This window comes from Empidonax traillii, unplaced genomic scaffold (genome assembly GCF_003031625.1).
Source record: "Empidonax traillii isolate 1590-97213 ecotype Southwest subspecies unplaced genomic scaffold, ASM303162v1 scaffold93:size1158651, whole genome shotgun sequence".
NCBI classification, from domain to species: Eukaryota; Metazoa; Chordata; class Aves; order Passeriformes; family Tyrannidae; genus Empidonax; species Empidonax traillii.
In genome coordinates this window covers 124,541-141,980 of record NW_020955286.1, presented here as the reverse complement: position 1 = coordinate 141,980, position 17,440 = coordinate 124,541, and the positions used below count along the sequence as shown (strand labels likewise).

The 17,440-nt window shown below is 37.8% G+C and overlaps 1 protein-coding gene across 2 annotated transcripts in view; it reads left to right on the top strand.

Annotated features, from left to right (window-relative positions):
* Nucleotides 1-17,440, top strand: part of STARD9 (StAR related lipid transfer domain containing 9) — a 101,076-nt gene that overhangs the window by 64,327 nt on the left and 19,309 nt on the right. The window contains exons 17-23 of one of the 2 annotated variants that reach the window (XM_027881683.1): nucleotides 400-451; nucleotides 1,325-1,462; nucleotides 2,292-2,374; nucleotides 3,399-3,502; nucleotides 6,301-6,348; nucleotides 13,361-13,551; nucleotides 16,677-17,163. In XM_027881683.1, coding sequence (XP_027737484.1) covers nucleotides 400-451; nucleotides 1,325-1,462; nucleotides 2,292-2,374; nucleotides 3,399-3,502; nucleotides 6,301-6,348; nucleotides 13,361-13,551; nucleotides 16,677-17,163 — 1,103 coding nt within the window. Of the gene's footprint in view, nucleotides 1-399; nucleotides 452-1,324; nucleotides 1,463-2,291; nucleotides 2,375-3,398; nucleotides 3,503-6,300; nucleotides 6,349-8,226; nucleotides 9,149-13,360; nucleotides 13,552-16,676; nucleotides 17,164-17,440 lie in introns of those variants that run through there. The other variant, XM_027881684.1, reaches the window with a different exon arrangement.

Here is a 17,440-nt window from a genome sequence, read left to right as displayed (position 1 = left end):
TTCTCTTCAAGAACGATTCTACTTGTGTTCTCAAAAAAAGCAGCAGCATTCTTTTCTGCAAACAGTATGTCTCACTACGAAAGTTCAAAGCATCAGCATGTGTGTTCATGTTTAAAATATTTGTCTAAAGCACAGTCCCAAAGTCATCCATTAGGGGTTACTTCATCTCCTGGACTCACAGAAGCCGACATAGCTGCAGGATGAGAAGTGATTACAACACTGGGGGGGATAGCAGGCTGAAGTATTACAAAGTACATAGCATTTGCTTCAAACAGTGCAGTCACGGAGAGGCAATTTATTTCAGGGGTTTGCTAAGATGAGGTACCAAAGCTTTTTTAATTAGTATATATAATCCACTTTCCTCAACCAACTTTTAAATTAGTTCTTTTCTTGTTTTAGGAAGGAACAACCAAAATTGGAAGAAGTGATTCAGACCAAGATCAAGACATTGGTAAGAGAATGATATTATAAATTATTTTATGGTAGGGTCAGGTCAAACCAAGAGGTTTACATTTGTCATGTGTAATAGCTAGGTAATGTTTGCCAGCTTTCTTTGTAGAAGAAGGTAAATAGAAGAAACTAATTATTTAAGTTGGCTAAAATATGTTGATTATTTTTTGTTTAAGAGTCTGAAAAGTCAGTGGTCTTGACCTGATTGAGATCTCTTAAAAAATTTTCTTCCCACTTGTGAAATGCTACACTTCATTTAATATCCAAACCTTCATATATTCTATCCTAAACTAGAGGCACAAGTGATCATGAGACATTGCAAATGCTTTTCAACTCTACTTGGATGGAGTGCTTTAGGTATAAAATCCAAATTATCCAGAATATCTTTTATTTAATTTAATTTCTGCTTTTAATTTTAGCAGTCAATCTCAGGAGCTAGATAATATGATAGAGAACTGAAACTGGAAACCTTGTAAAATCTCAGCTTTGGTTAGGTTCTGCTAAGCATGGTTAAGTTTGATTATTTTCTTCCAGAAGATTAGTAAAATATAAACAATAAATTCTATAATGGTGGTAAGAAAATTCAGCACAATAGAAGAATTTGCACATCAGCTCACAAATCAGAAAGTGATATATAGTTTTCCAGGACCAGAGATAAAGAAACAATCTCACTATTTTCAATAATGAGTTTCAACAATAAGTTTTTTCTGTGACCAAGTACTTGACCAGCAGTCAAAGATGGCAATTTAATCTCCTTGTTCTGCACATGATGTAGTTCTCTGTGAGGTGTGCATAGTGATGAAGTGTGTGGTAGGCTATTCCAAGGAAAATAACACAACCCCTTCAACAGGTGAGATAAATCTATACACTGTAGTTTTGCAGGGACAGTGGATTGAAAGGAATCACTGTATGATAGACAACAACTGTGGGATCGTGACCCTGCGACCAGTTCCAGGCGCACACTGCTCTGTGAATGGATGTGAAGTCACTGGATCATGTCGCCTCTCACAAGGTAACGTTTGGGTTTTTCCTGTGAATGCTGTGTTATAATTAACTTACCACACGAGTTCACAGACAAGGATTTATGGAATTTGAGCAGATCTAAGAAAGTTATCTCGGTCTCCTTCTGCTGCCCAGTTCCACAAGGTTTGATCCATGGTTAGAGCTTCCAGATTGGAACAAATAAATTAACTGCCCACAGAAATAAAATTAAGACATTGGTGACAATATTCTGACTCCTTTTGGCAATAGTAGTCTGTAGCCTTCTGAAAAGGGCAGACTTGTATTCAGAGGCACTATTGTGTAAAGTAGTGGGGACTGGCTCTAAGCCAGCTGACCATTGAAGGGGTTTTTGGCAATTATATAACACGTTGAAACGATCTCCAGCTTTTTCACAGTGTATTTAGGTGGAGGCTACAAGCCACTAAGTCATAGGCAGTGATGAATGAATTCAGATTAAATGGATCAGGCTGCCATATTTTTAGGTTGTTTAAAATAACAATTCAGCATCTGTGAACTTGTAGTGATCTAGATACTTAAAAAGATAGTGTAAAAACAAGTCTTCAGCAGTGGGTTGGTTAAGTTTTTGGTATGAAGTCATGCTGGCCTTTAATATGAACAGGGAATTTATGGCTATGTTTGGTTTGCAGAGATATCCAAGATTAATTTGCTTGGATGCTGTCATTACATAATGTTAATTCTGCCATTCTGTAGTGGCAAATTTTAAAATGATTCTCTGTTCTGTGATGGTCAGAAAGCTGTTGGTCAGAATTCATTTTTTTAACATATTATTCTGTACTAGTTTGATGAACTGTCTAAGTGTCTAATTTTTTTTTTCACAGGGGCCCTTGTTGTCCTTGGCAAGTCTCACAAGTTCAGATTCAATCACCCAGCAGAAGCTGCTCTCTTAAGACAAAGAAGATCAGTAAGTTTAACAACTGTATTTTTTTCTCCTAATTTTTCATTTATTTTTCTGGGTTTTTTTCTTCTCAAAAGCCAACCTGATGAAGATAATATTTCTTCTTGTCATCATTTTCACTTGCTTCATTTCCTCCATCTAATGGTCTGTAATGACACTAAACCTTTTGTGGGAGGACAGTAGCACTTCTTTCAGATGTGCTTATCAAGAGATGATGCAGATCCCTTGAATTATTTAGTGTTTCCTATTTCTGGTCATGACTACAGTAGGATTGAAACAAAAAGGCAGAATGCTGCAGTGAAAAGACCAGTTAACAATCTTTCCACATCTGATAATTTTCTGAGTTATCTTCTTTCTCTGTCACTTCACTGTCTTGAATGAGATACACTAGAAGAAATGACAATTTATGGGATTATGTATTTAGGTATTACTGACTCTGGACGCACTTAACTTTTACATACATCAGAAATAGATAAAATATTTCTTGGTATGTTAAGCTCAGGAACTAACTACTGTAAGATATTATTTGGTTAACTAGTTTAATAATATTTTAAAAATGAGATAATTCTTAAAATTACTGGCAGATGTAACTACAAAACCTAATTTAAAGAATATAAGTTTTCTGGTTTAAGAGTTAACCATATTATCAACTGATATTGTCAAGAATCCACCTTTTAGAATGGACTTTCATGTAGTAACATTTTATACTTTCCACTTAACTGTCCTTTTGTACTCACTTCTGTAGCTGAGATAAGGGGCTTAGCTTTTTTTTTGTTTTCCTTCTTAATTTCTTGATTAGTGAAACATGCAGTACATTAAAATAGAACTGCAAAAAGAGATATAATTAGTAACAAATACTTAGCAATTTTGCTAATTATCAAAGACTAAGCAGAAGTGTGAGATTATAAAATCATGTGGGAGCTATTATGCAGCATTGCATACAGTAGTTAACAACAGCCGTAATAACGATAACTTGAAAGTTCCTGGGTTGCTGTGATTTATTTGTCTTCCTGTCTCATGTGTTTTGTAGATTAATGAAACCCCACCCACTCTGAGTTGTGGAGCTTTGGACTGGCTCGACTTAGATGGAAGTTGCACCAATTCTCCACATTATGTCCTTTCTTCTCTTTACAAGTAAGTTTAAAACTAAGAAAAAACAACCGAAGAAACAACTGCTCTTGCAGGATTATGTCTGAAACCAGGGATTTGGCTAGGCAAAAAGAAAACTATATATAGAATAAGTCCCATCACGTTGTTAAGTTATCAAACAAAAATGTCCAAGGAAATCCACTGGCCAACTAACTAAAATAGAGCATTAAAATACCCAAGCAACAAACCTGAAAACAATTTATTGATGCACAATTAAGAAAATCCCTCAGGTGACTGTCAGACAACCTTAATTCAGTTCCCTTGAATTATAGCTGTTTTGATTTACAGCTAATCTATAATTTTTACAATATTCTTACTTCAGTGCACGGAATGGACTTTTCAGGATATGATTTAGCCAAGTTAATTATTACCAATTCACTTTCCCTGCTAATTTGTTGTGGAAATCAGGTTTGTTTGTTCATAAATTCCCTTTAGTTCAAGTCCTCATTGAGCCCTTTATCTCAGAAAGCCAATGTCATTCCCTCTTTTTTTTTTAAACTGAAGAGTACATAAGGCATATATTGTTTTTAAAATGTTGAAGGGCTGCTCATACTCAATATTTGGTGTATGCTTTTATGGCAGAACCTTTGTGAAATGGAAAGGATTGGTGTGATGAAGACAGTAATTAATATGTATCAAAAATTAATTGAAATATCTTCCGGTTTAGTTCGTAGCATTGAAATTAGAATATTGCAGAATTAAATGTAATTGGATTCTTTCTCTTTTTTAATTCTTCTCAGCCTGGCACATTCAATTGACCTGTTAAAGGCAAGAAACAGCCATCTTCTCATTCATATCTGTTGATAGTACTGCTTCTTGCTAGAGTGGTTTTGGTGTGGTAACATACTGAGAGTCCTTTATCTTTTTCTAGAGGAAGTATCTCATCTCATTTTTATGAGCATAAAATGTTATCTCTATTTAGAACATCTCTTCTTAGTTCTAGTCAAATGGCTTCTTTCTACCTTGGATAGTGTGTTTTTATGTGTTTCCTTAATGTATCTAATCTCTGCATTTGCTTTTAATTTGCTGCAGTGATACCTGTCTATAAAAAATGTTATTTCATTTTGCTTCTTTACTGATGAACATTTTACACATTATTTCTACTATTTTCTTTGGAAAAAATTACGAAGAATTTTAAAAATAAGGGTTTGTCTAATGACCTTCAAAAGTAGATACCAAGGTGCTCTTTACATGGGTATAAAACATCAGATGTGGAGCTTTTGTCACAGAAGTTTTTTGATGATCCTAGAAAAACCTGCAGAAATCCAGAAGCGTTGTGAACAGTTTATCACAAATTTGCACTTGGTTTCCCCCTTTTTGACCTGACAAAACTGCGGAACATTTCTGATTGATTTTTTTCTAGACCATGTTGAGATAGCAGATTTGTTTGTGTTGATCAATTTTTTAATCACTTGGACAAGCTATTACAAGCATATTAAATTGTTTAACATTACTCTCATGTTTAAATAGAGTGTTTAAAATGGTTACTTCAGTGAAAATAAAAAACATTATGGAATTGCATTTGCTTGATTTTTATGAATGTCCATCTCTTATAGGAATAAGCTATCAACTATATCTAATCATACTTGTTTCTCACCTTAAATAATCCAGTGGTTTGGTTTTTTTCCTCTTGGAATAGTTATTTGGCATAGGTAAACTGAATTGATCTGCTGAGACTTCCTTTACAGTAACCACTGAGTCTGTGTTTCTGTACAGACAAGTAGATTTTCCCAAGGAGGGCGTTGTGATTGAGACATTTAGCCCAAGATCTATATTATAAGAATAAAACCATATATATGACCTCTCAAATGTCCCACTTTCATGAAGAAAAGTCAATGTCAAGTACTTAAAGGTGTTGTCATGGTTTAAGCCCAGAGAGCAGCCAAACCCCACACAGCTACTTGTCACTCAGGCACCCCACCAGTGGGATTGGAGAGAGCATTGGAAGGGGAAGAGAAACTCATGGGTTGAGATAAAGATGGTTTAATAGGGAAAGCAAAAGCCACATATGTAAGCAAAGCAAAAAAGGAATTAATTCACTGCTTCCTATGGGCAGGCAGGTGTTCAACCATCTCCAGGAGAGCAGGCCCTACAACGTGTAATGGTTACTTGGGAAGACAAGTCACTGTCACTCCAAACATCTTCCCCTCCTTCCTTCTGCCCCCAACTTTATATACTGAGTATGATGTTATATGGTATAGAGTATTCCTTTGGTCAGTTTAGGTCACCTATCCCAGTTGTGTCTCCTCCCAGCCTCCCATGCATCCCCAACTCCCTTGCCCGAGTGGCAGTACAAAAAGCAGAAAAGGCCTTGGCCCTGTGTGAGCACTGCTCAGCAACAACAACAACAACATCATCTCATTCAGCACAATTCCAAAACACAGCCCCATACTAGCCCCTGTGAAGAGACTCTGCCTCAGCCAAAACCAGTCACAGGTTTGTCTGAGGTATTTTGCTGTAACACAGGATTAAGTGGACCACGAGAGTGCTTATTTGCTTACCAGTGAAAAGTTCACCCTAATGCAGGGTCCTGTTTCTGTCAGAAAGAGATGCTCAAAGGAAAATGTGAGAACAGGGAAAGCTCTGTGTGTGTGTGTGTTTCTCTTTTTCTCTGTCTCCCCTCTCATTTAATAGTTCTTGGTGTTCTCCCAGCTGCTAGCAACCTGCATCTTGGAGCCTTCCTCTGCTGAAAATAACAATAACATCTTTGTGTATAGTAGGCTTCAGTGAAGTTTTTTTGACTTCTAAAAAATATTTATGGTTTCTTGTTTTTATTTTTACAGTCAAAAATGTAGAAACTGTAAAGAAAACAAATGTTCTCCTGAACTAAGGTAAGAATATTAATGTGTCTAAATCATGCTGAAATTTTTGACCCTTTTAGTTTTATCAATCTCTGTGCTATACTGATTTCGTCCAGAAGAGCTGGAAACTAGACTACAAACTAATTTTCAAAAAATTTTATCATATTGCAACAAACTAAACTTCAAACTTTAATTCATATTATTTTATTATATTGAAACAAGAATGTATGTGCAGCTGCATTATAGGCAAGTCTCTGCAACCATGCCCTTTCTTAATTCTAGATTTTGTGCAAATGGTTTGTATCTTTGTTGCATGTGTAATCTGCATTTAAAAGCATGACTAAAGTGGGGTTTACTCTCAACCTGCTGCTAATTTGCAGCATATTAGATCCCTAAATATACTAAATTTTATGTCAATAGCAGGTACTGTGAATACTCATTACTATATTGAAAATTCCTTGGACAAATTGGGTTCTGCTGAGAATAAAATGGCTTAAGGGAAGAGTAAAAAAAAAATAATTCTGAGTGTAGAATATGGTTCATTCTTGCGAAGAAGCACAGCAGCTGCACATAGAAATAATTCAGAAATTGTTTGGTTTCCATGGGTTTAAGTGTTCTTTTTCACCAAGAACTGATAGTACTTTGCTTAATTCTGGATTTTTATTTCAGAACATATCAACATATATATTACAGTAATGATTACTTAAATGATATGAGTCTTACTTCCCATGCTGCCAGTATGACAATATTTTTCTCACCTGCTTTTTATGAGTTGAATTACCACTTCAACCTTTAATTGTATGTTAGAATATTCTGAGAAATGAGAGAGAAAAAATTTCTACCATTGCACACAAATCTTAAAACTTTAAGTATGAAAATTTCTTTGAAAAGGGGTGTGAATGATTTTACTCTTGCTTGCTTCCTCATATGCCCTGCTCAGAAAAGCCCCAGCACTTCAAATTTCTGATGTTTGCTGTCAGGCAGCAAACACACAGAAGGCTTCTGAATGGCATCGGTCCCTCAAATTATAGTGTCACCACAAATAAGTCAATAATAAAGTCTTGTTCCTGTCATTGCCTTAACGCTATGTGGCCTATAAATATAAACTCTGATTTTATTGTCTTGCTGGTTTGGAAAAAAACACCAAAAAAACCCAACAGTGGAGTTGCTCCATTAGTGTCAAGTGGTATGGCAGCACACTGTCCTAATTTTATCTGTTTGGAACATATTTGAACTCCCTTTCCTTAAAAATACCAACATTGTTAAACTGGGGAGAAAAAAAAAATCTGATACAGCATAACACAACACAGTTATTATTCTTATGTGGTATAGTTAAACATGTCCAACTAATATTTTTAAAAATAGTTTTACTGTGAGTTCTCACTAACTGCTTTCATCTGAGAATTTCAAAGTGCTCTACAAATAAAGACATAAAAAAAATTTAGAAATATTTTGCGTCTCTTAAAAGATCCCTCAAATATCCCATTTCACAGAGAAAGTCCACTGTGTCAATTACAGAAACTCTGCAACTTACAGCAAAATCACTTACAGTGGGTTAGCATGGGAACTAATTCTATATATAACTGAAATTGGGAAGGGAAAACCTCTGTTAGCTGAACTGGAATTGAGCAAGAAAGGAGTAGCCTTTACTAGAGTGTGTGGCTGTGTCTTGTACCTCTGACTCTTTGCCAGAAAGGTTCATTTTAGAGATTTAAAGGGATGCCTTTAATAAGTCATTAGCTTACTGCTGTTTTGGGGGCTTAGGCAAAGAAAAAGAGGTTTTGCATGGAAAGGCTAAAAAACACACATAAAAAAAGCACAGATGTGCTTTTTATGTAAGCAAGCCAGCTAAGCAGAAATCCAAATGATACTTCACGTGATGGTAACTTCTGTGGAGGGAATTAATCTGCATGTACATTTCCAAAGATCCCTTATTTCTGAAGGTCTCTGACTCTGCTGGCCATTCTGACTGATTTCTGACTTCCACCTCCTGCCCACCAACATCCAGCTTTTGCTTTGAATTCTGTGGGTGTCATTCCTGCAGAATACAAGATATTCATATCCTCTTTATTCCTCTTCCGTTTGCTTTAGGGAGGAGAAGGGAGAGGTTTGGGCCTCTGTGCTAGGCAGAAGCAGATGTATGATCCTGTGCAGCTGCGTGGTGCCTGCTGCTGCATGATGCTCTGAGGCCCTGTGGGAAGTGCCCCGGATTGGACACGGGTGTAGGGGGAGGATAGAGCAGGAGAGGTGGGGGGAGTTGTGTGGATGTGTATTAGTGGATAGGCTTTTAACTCTGACTTGTGATTGCTCTCAGTGTGGCATTTGCAAGGGTGCAAAATGCCTTGCCAGCATCTTTTTTTCTCCTTTATTTTTGACTCTTCTTCTCCTGGAAAAAAGCTTTCATAAAAGGAAAAAAATGGGATTCGAACGCTAGGCAGCCAGAAAGATGGGGATGCTAACTTGACTGATGTTTTCTTTTGAAAAACTGGCACATTTCAGCTTTTACCGACAGTGAGTATTTTCACTGGAGTTTCTGTATTTGAGCCTTAAGATTTTGTTGCAGCAGGTATTCAGCCTCCACCACAGAGCTATTGCTGCCATAGTTACTGGAAACTGCATTATGCTGTAGCAGCCGCCAGCCTCTGCATCAGCAGTAGAAGTGTTTGGGGAAGAGGGGAGGAGAATTGCACAATAGGATCCCAGAGAGCTGACAACAAAACCGGCTGGAAAAAAAAAAAAAAAAAAAGTGGATTTACAGATGGTTCATTTAGCACGCAACGTGCAAACTTTGTGGAGAGAAAAATGAGATGGAAAAACCTCGGCGGAATTGGTATAATATGAAAATTTTCTCCGTGATTTGTGATTATCTTTAGTTTAAGGTTGGTGTCTTTTTGTTGTAATTTTACTTGCTGTTTTCCAAGGTTTACTTGGAGGAGGGGTAACTGTTGACACTTCTTGCTGCATTCGATACACCTAGAAATCTGCATGCTTTTATGATATTCTCTGCAGGGCTTTTTTTTATATGCTGTATGCCAGAGTATGCTAGTCCTGTGAAACCAAGATTTTATGTATATCTTGATACCCACAGAAATGAAGCTGTTTCTCTTGTGTTTGTCCTGAGGTTATATTAATTCCTGCTCGGATTATATTGAGTGTAGATTGCTTATGAGGAAAAGCAGGAATATGAGAAATAGCAATCTGTGCTTGATTCCTGTAGCTCATATTATTTCAGTAGTTCAAGTCTAAATTTAACAGTACATCTTATTTAAGATTAAAGAAACAAGTAGTCTTATCTACCTATTACAAAATTGGGCTAAATTCTTATGTTACTGTATTGATATTTGGTTTTAGTTCTTTAATCATTCAAACACATACTGTAAAAACTGATTGTTCTTTGAATTGTGTATTAGGTGATTTAGTTATGAAGTGTGTGTGAATCTGTTATTTTCTTTCTGGGCCATTGTCATCTCATTTTTCAGTTTAGTCTATCATGTTATTTCCAAAACCAGCAAGAGTGTGTTGACATGACATAGCATGTTCAAAGGTAGAAAAGGAGCATTCTGACTTCATGCTCTTGGTTTCAGCAGTTTCTGAGAGAGATAGATCTGTATCCCAAACCACACAGTCATTTTGCTCTCACAGTCAGTAGTCTCACAGCCAGAAGGAAAGCATCTTCTGGCAAAAATGTATTATGTAAGTGGCTCTGCATGAATTTTTGTTTTCTTTTTGTTCCATTTGAGAAAACTATCTTCAAGAAGCAGCTTCCAAAAAAGTGTTTAATGTGCAATCTGTATATTCACACCTGTCTTTACTGCCCTGCCTGGGTTTTTTTTTTTATACTATTGAAAATTAGGAGATGAAGCAAAGAGAAACTGAAAGAACACCAAAAACTGCAATTTGTATATATACATTCAGCAACAGTATTTTATCTAACAGAGAGACAATTGTACCAACTAGCTACATCACCTGAACAAAAGCAGAAATAGTACTGCAGTGGTTGCTGCGCCGTGTTTGTTTTTCCAAGGTTTAAAGTGAAGTATGGATATGCCTCTGTACTCTGCCTTTCTGGGGTGTAGTCATAGTATGGAACTATGATTAGGAACATCAGTTTGGCCTGCATCGTGTTCTGCTCTCTGTGCAAACACACATGCCTGTTGGAAAGGATCTTACAATTTCATATTAGTTCAGCAAAAAGCCATTTCCACACACATGAGGGAATATGCTGGTGCTGCCGAGAACAGCAAACAGCACGCTTCCACGTGCATTGTCTGCATTGCTTATCTCTGATACTTTATAATGGGGGGGGTGGAGTGTGGTTTCAGCATTGTTGAAAAGTATGGGAAAAGCTTGTGACCATCTCCCAGCTGTAAACAAATGTTACCTAACAACCTCTGCAAGCATTGTTAGGTCTTAGGATTTAAATGCAACATTAAGTTGTTTCATATACTTGAATGGTTTGGGTTTCAGTTTGTAAATGGTTTGAACTCTGATAAGTCAATTGTATGGAAAGATTGGCTGACAGCTAAAAGTGGTTAGGAAGAATGAGAGATATTTTATAAGAGGAATTTTACTTTATCTAGTTTTAGTAAACAGTTGCAGGACAAGAATTCTTTCTCTACTGTTTTACTGTCATGCTTCACTTTTCACCCTGCTGGCAATGATTTACTCGTTTCCTCAATCTCATACAGAATGGTCCTAATAATGATAAATTAATAGAAATCAGCTCTTCTGATACTTGACTTTCTGATGTTCTATAATGCTAATGGATCCTCATCACTTCACAAAGTGACTTGCCCAAGGTCATGTGAGACCAGTAACAGACTTAGACTCGTATTTTTCAACTTTCATACCATCCTAGGAATCAGAGTCTGTTGGTCAGTTATGTCTGTTAGTAGAACAGGTTAAAGACAATCCCATAGTCAGAGTATGCACAGAGACTCTGTTAGGTGTAGCGCATGGGCATCCAGAGGCAGTCCTCGCCCTGAAGACCTTGTGGTCCAAGTAGGTGAAAGCACAGAGGTGATTTAACTGCTCCAAAATCAAAAATCTTTTGTTTCAGCTCAGTACTTTAACATCCAGAGTGTATGGCTGCTCCATTACATTTCCCTTGGAACATATGGAAAATTACCTCAAAGCTGCATTCAGGGAAAGCCTCCCTCAGAGATACCATTGAAATCATGGGAGCTTTTCCCAAACAAGAACTTTCAAATTTAATACTGTGTTTAAAAAGAGGTTCTTCTTCAGCTAAGCAGTCTAGCTTTAACCTCTGGTTAGGGCATTACACAGCTGGAGCATTGTAATCGCCATACGAGCATTTCAGTGCTGCAGTGAAGTGTCAGTTCAAAGCTCCTTCAGCTGAATGAGAAATGAGGCATCCCATTTCTATTTCCTGGAGATCAATTAAAGTTTATCTAAGAGGAAAAAAATTACAAATCACAGGGTGCTGGCATCTTTGTAGTCAAGCCAAGGACAAAGAGATCTTGGAGCTGCCTATTCTTATAATTTGTCCATGTGAGTCACAAATAGGCACAAACTATTTAGCAGATCGCAGTAGCAAAGTCTGTACTCTGCACCATGCCAGACAACTGAACAGATGATGTTCTCTTTCAGTTACTCTCACCAGCATTACATTTACATAAACATTGCAACAAAACTGAATTCTGTTTTTCTTGTGTGAGTAAGAGTCACAGTAATATTGTAAATTATTGAGAATCTTCAGGGTTTTTTTGTACTGAGGCTTTCCCCCTGCTTCTTAAGAAAGTGAAATGTATGTTCCATGTAAAGGTACTCCGGGAGATTTGTAGACTTTGGCTGCTTAATTGCATCTGTTTTGTCTACTAAGTTAGCACACAGAATCAAGTTTTTGCTGTAGAAATGGTTGCTTTGAACACGTGCTCACAGTACTAAATAGAGAGTTAAATTATTTCTATGTAGCAAAGGTCAAATACTCTTTTCATACAGGTGACCTTGTATTGGTAATGATTTTGCAAACTACACAATGTTTCCAAAGGTTCCCTTTGAAATTTTATTTTGGGTTTTTTTGACCTTCAGGGACTCTTTAGTTTTGGTACCTTTGCTCCCTTTAGAAGTATAATAAATACATTGTTTACTTAGTAAAATATATTCAGAACATTTTTTCAAGAGTCAAAGGTTTAATATTCTAAGGTTATATATAATAATGTGATGTTTAGAAACAAAACAACAGGCAAAGATCATACATCACCTTTATATATAATCAAACTGTAATGATGGGAATTTCTTGATGATAGTATGTGTAGAGGTAAAGTATATATTCCTTTCAGAGGGTTATTTTGAATATTATTATGGATTATGCTAAGAATAGATACTACCTTGATTGTTACTCTGTGTGTGTGTATAAAATTTTGGCACACAGTCAGGAGCCAAACACCTTGGAGGAGATTGTAAAGCAATTTTTCACAGGTTAGTTGTTTTTCTGATCACAATTCTGCTCCAAATATAGGAGCGTTAACACAATATAGTTGTTGCATCCAACAGAGAATTTGGTGATCAAGGTCTTCCTTTGGTGCTGCCAGACACTGTCAGTGTAATCTCAGCAATGCCTGTAAATATTTCTAGGTTGGAGCTTTCTTGGTCTGAAAACAGGGGAGAATGTTTGTCATTTCTGTAAAGTGTTTTGAAGTACTTAGATGACAAATATGTTATATAGTGGTTATAAAACTTTGTAACTTATAAACACCCTTCCCCAATTTAATTTTTGTAAGACTTACAGCAAAATGAAAAGCGACAATATTTTTAAAATTCTTTTTGCTATGATCTTTCTGGCAGCTTTCTGGCTGTGTCACCATTAGAGCTTTCATGTTTGCTGGTATTTATGACACTTACAGGATTGCTGTGACATGCACAGATACAGCTATTTTACCATAGTGAGTTTTGTCATAATACACCCTTATTAAACAAAACAATATCTTGAACGTTGTCTGTTTTTCTTTAGTAAGATAACTTGTTTTACTACAAATACTACTTGTTTCTGGTTTTAATTCACTGTCAACATTTATAACAGCAGAGAAATAAATGCCGTGCGTGAAGAGTACAAGCAGAAACTGAGAGACCAGGAAGCTTTCCACAGAACACAGATTCAACGACAGCAGCTCTATGTTGAGGATTTAAAGCAACAGATCCTGAGAGGACAGATCAAAGCAGAGCGAGAACTGGATAATGACCAAGCACTAATCAACCAGCAAATCCAAGAAAGTGGGTACCTGCCTCTTCCCCCCACTCAGTGCCTTTCCATTGCTGCATCCTTTCATCCTCTCAGTGTTTTTGTCCTAGTCCTGCTTTATTTTATGGTGAGACTTTTATTACAGCTTATTACCAGTTTTCTCTTACAGTTGCCTTTCCCTTGAGAACAGTTCCTAAGCTCTGATTACGAGGACTAAAGGGCCTCCTTCACAGAGCTCCAGCAGCACTGTTTAATGAGCTCTGCAGGTCACTGCTGGGAGGGAGAGCACCAGCTACTCCCCTGTGGCACTGAGCCTCTTCTCTTCTGGCCTGATCCCCACCCTGCCTCCCTACAGTTTTGCTCTGCTCACATCTGTAGTGCAACTCTGCCATGTTTATTCCAAAACTGGGTCAAAAAAAGAGATGCTTTGGTTCAGATAGGAGATGTTTCTAGGAAGTTCTGCAGTGTGTGCAAAAGTACTAAAGGCTACAACAGTGATTAGATTTTAAATGGCAAACAGCTATGTCAGAAGGTGAAGCCACAGCATGTTTTGAGAGGTATTTTTTAGTGTCAGTGCCTCCTGGCTCCCAGAGGTGCTACTTTGTACGCAGGCCGACATATTAAGCAAGATGCTTTGGGGGAGTTGGGCTGCTTCTTAGTGAGTTTATAGACTGATTTTGGGAACATTTTAAACCTTGGTATGTTTTGAATCACTGAAATTGAGTGGTTATACTGTTCCCTATAGTGTTTGTCTTCTAGTGTATTATTTGATCCAGGTTTCCTGATAAGCCAAGGGTATCATTCCTACCTGGCAAAATCTGCTATTTGCTCCTGGAAGAAGAAAACTTTTGTGAATTTTTGGCAGTGTCTCAGACCAAAACTTATGCAGTCAGCTATCTTTTAATTATGCCAGCCACAATGAAGAAAGGAAATTGTTTTGATGTGATATAGCAGAATATGCACAGAGAACAGGAGAGTCCCCCCAAAATACCTCTATTTTGTGGCTCTGCAGACTTGTCCTCTGCTTCCCTTTAATTCTTCTGTTTCCACTGTTCACACAAAGCATAGCCAGGCAAATACAATTCTTCACTTGGCAACCCACCAAAGTTCTTCACCTTTTCTGTGCCTACTGTGGCTCAGCTCCTGAGAGAGGCAAGTTTGTGAGCAGAGATTAATTAGCATCTTAGAACTTGCAGATCTTTTGCAGGGAAACTGATCTGCCAAATATTCTGCTTGCTAAAACGTGCTAAAGAGGACACATCTGGAAATAGACTTGAGAAAAAAACCTTTGTATGTGAAAGTTAAAAATGTTATTAAGAAAAATTAACTAACATAATGACTAACATGCTTCCCTTTTTTCCACAGATTAACCATTGAGCTAGAATTCCTACTTCTGTGCATGTGCTCTGTGTAGAGTGGCCAACATAAACAGAACAGGAGACTTATTGTGTTAGGGATCACTAATGAAGTATGTTTAACAAGATCAGTAGTCACCAACTTCTAGAGCCCCACATTCCTCTCTTGCAGCTTAGCTGTGCAGAGCTGCAGGTAGCCCTCATTCATCACATCAGACCTCTGAACTCCTACGCCCCTGCATAAGCAACAAAAAGTTGCATATTCAGTAAAGGACTGCACATTGAAAATAAGCTAATTCAGTGAAAAATATGGACTGACTGGTGGTATGAGCTCGTGTTTTTAGAATTCTGTTTGTCATGATAGCTAAAAGTTGTGTTTGCTTTACCTGTGTCCTTGCCATGACAGTATTTATTTTATTTCATGTACATTGAACTAGATGATCTTTAAGGTCCCTTCCAAGCCCAGCCATTAAATGACTGTAATTCTATGATTACATACTAAAGCACTCCTGTACAAGGTATGTGGGTTCCCATCAGCCTGTTTTGGCAAGTGCTTGGTGGGGCAGCCATAGCTGCAAGAGGTAGGAAATTTGTGGTTGTTGTTCTACCTTAGCCAGGTGCTACATGGGGATTGTGTTGCTTGGGAAGTTTTCATCTGACGCATTTAGAGAGGCTGTCAGAACTCTCCAGCAGATACCTATACAATGACATCCTTATAGCCTTGTCTTCAACTCACTTGGAAGGCTGCATTCTCATCTGCAGGACTGGTGGCTGTCAGCTGCCCTGCAAATGAGGACCATCCAAAGTGGGGCATAGGAAGGTCCAGCTGCCAGGCTCACTGAACTTGCCACCAATAAGCATGAGCAAAAAAATTGCCATTTCCTGTGCTGTACAAAGTCCATTAGCATGACTCTGGGCTCTCTCATTTTCAGCATGCCTAGGTGAGTGAGAGAAAACAGTTTGCAGGTGGGGGTTGTTTTGTTCATTCAAGTTAAGGAGGAAAGGAGAGTAGCAAAAATCTCAAAGAGAAATGTTTGGTTTAGAATAGTTGTAAAACATTCAAATCCAGTGATGAGAAATCAGTCCCATTTTAAGATTGCACAAGTGCTTATTTTTTCATTCATTCAAAATGCAGGAATCTATTAGCCAAAGGTTATTAGCGTGTGAATAAAATTCCATTTGCTGCATTAATGCAGAAGCAAATGCTGAACTCTAGCTCTGTGCAACTTCCTCTTTTAGTTCCCTTGTTAACTCGGCTCCCAGTGCACATGCGTTTGTTCCCTAAGTAACACATACAAAGTTTGAACATGTGACTTCAAAATAATAAAGCAGAGGTAGTAGCATATTCACAGAAAAAAGCTAATAAGTCATACTTCACTACTGTGAATATATACCCTGTGCCTGAAAAACGCACAGAATTGAACTCAGGTCTTTTCATGCTTCCACTGTATTTTAACAACAAAATTGAGGTGATGTTTGAGTGTAATCTTTGAGAAATTGACATGTGTTCTACTTTTTGCTCACAATGTCTTATCCACCAGTCTCCCTATCTGTATTGCCAAACCCACCCACTCATACCCTGCAGCTGCTACCCAAGTCCTTAACCCAATGGAGAGGCTTTCAGTTATCAATTAAGTAGAGCAATGCTACATTTTCCTTTAAATGCTTTGCCAGGTTTCCACTCTAACGTGCATGGAAATTCTGTTCTCAAATGATCTCTTGAGGCTGATTAAATAAGGAAACAAGATAGTAAAATTTTTCCTATGATTTTGACTTTCTTGCAATCATTGTTTTGTTTACAGACCAGCAGTGGCTTATAAATGAGAATAAACGTCTGGCTGCCCTTCAGCAGCAGCAGCAGAGGGAGTTTGCAGTGCAAACAGAGCCTACACTGTATGCAGAGGCCGAGGTGCAGAGTAACCCTGGGGTGCAAATCTGCCTTTCCCTGTTACAACAGAACAAGAAGAGACTGGTGCAGCTGGAGCTTTTGCGAAGATACTCCTTAAAAAAGGCCGAAAGAAACATAAGGAGGAAAAAGGTCAAATTCCAACTGGAAAGAATAGTCAAGAAGCAGAAGTTACTGGAAGCCAAGCAAAACCTAGAGCAGCTGGAAGCTAGCTGCTGGCTCAGTGAAGAGCGTGTGAAACAATCCCAAGTCCTTAATGACAATATTGCTGTACGGTCCTCTTCAGATCACCAGTTGCAAAAGAGATGGAAGTCACTGGGTTCAAGTTCCTTGCAGCACAGGCAGCATTTGTTCTGTAACACACACCTGCCCCAGGTACCCAGGTAAATTTACATCTGCCAATTCTTCTGCGCTTTCAAAAGTCATGTAAATTCAAGGTATTTTCAGTGGCCACCTATAATCCCAAATGCCTTTCAATGTATTGAAACAATCCCCAAACCTGCAATATCAGTGAACCTACTATACTGTACACCCCACTGGGGCAGTTTGTCCTTTTCCATTGGGTTTCTACTGTGCATTCCCTATTTGGTCTTTGACACAATCTTTCTCAGTGTTTTTTACATTCCTCTCTCAAGCCTTTCTGCACTTTTTACCTCTTTG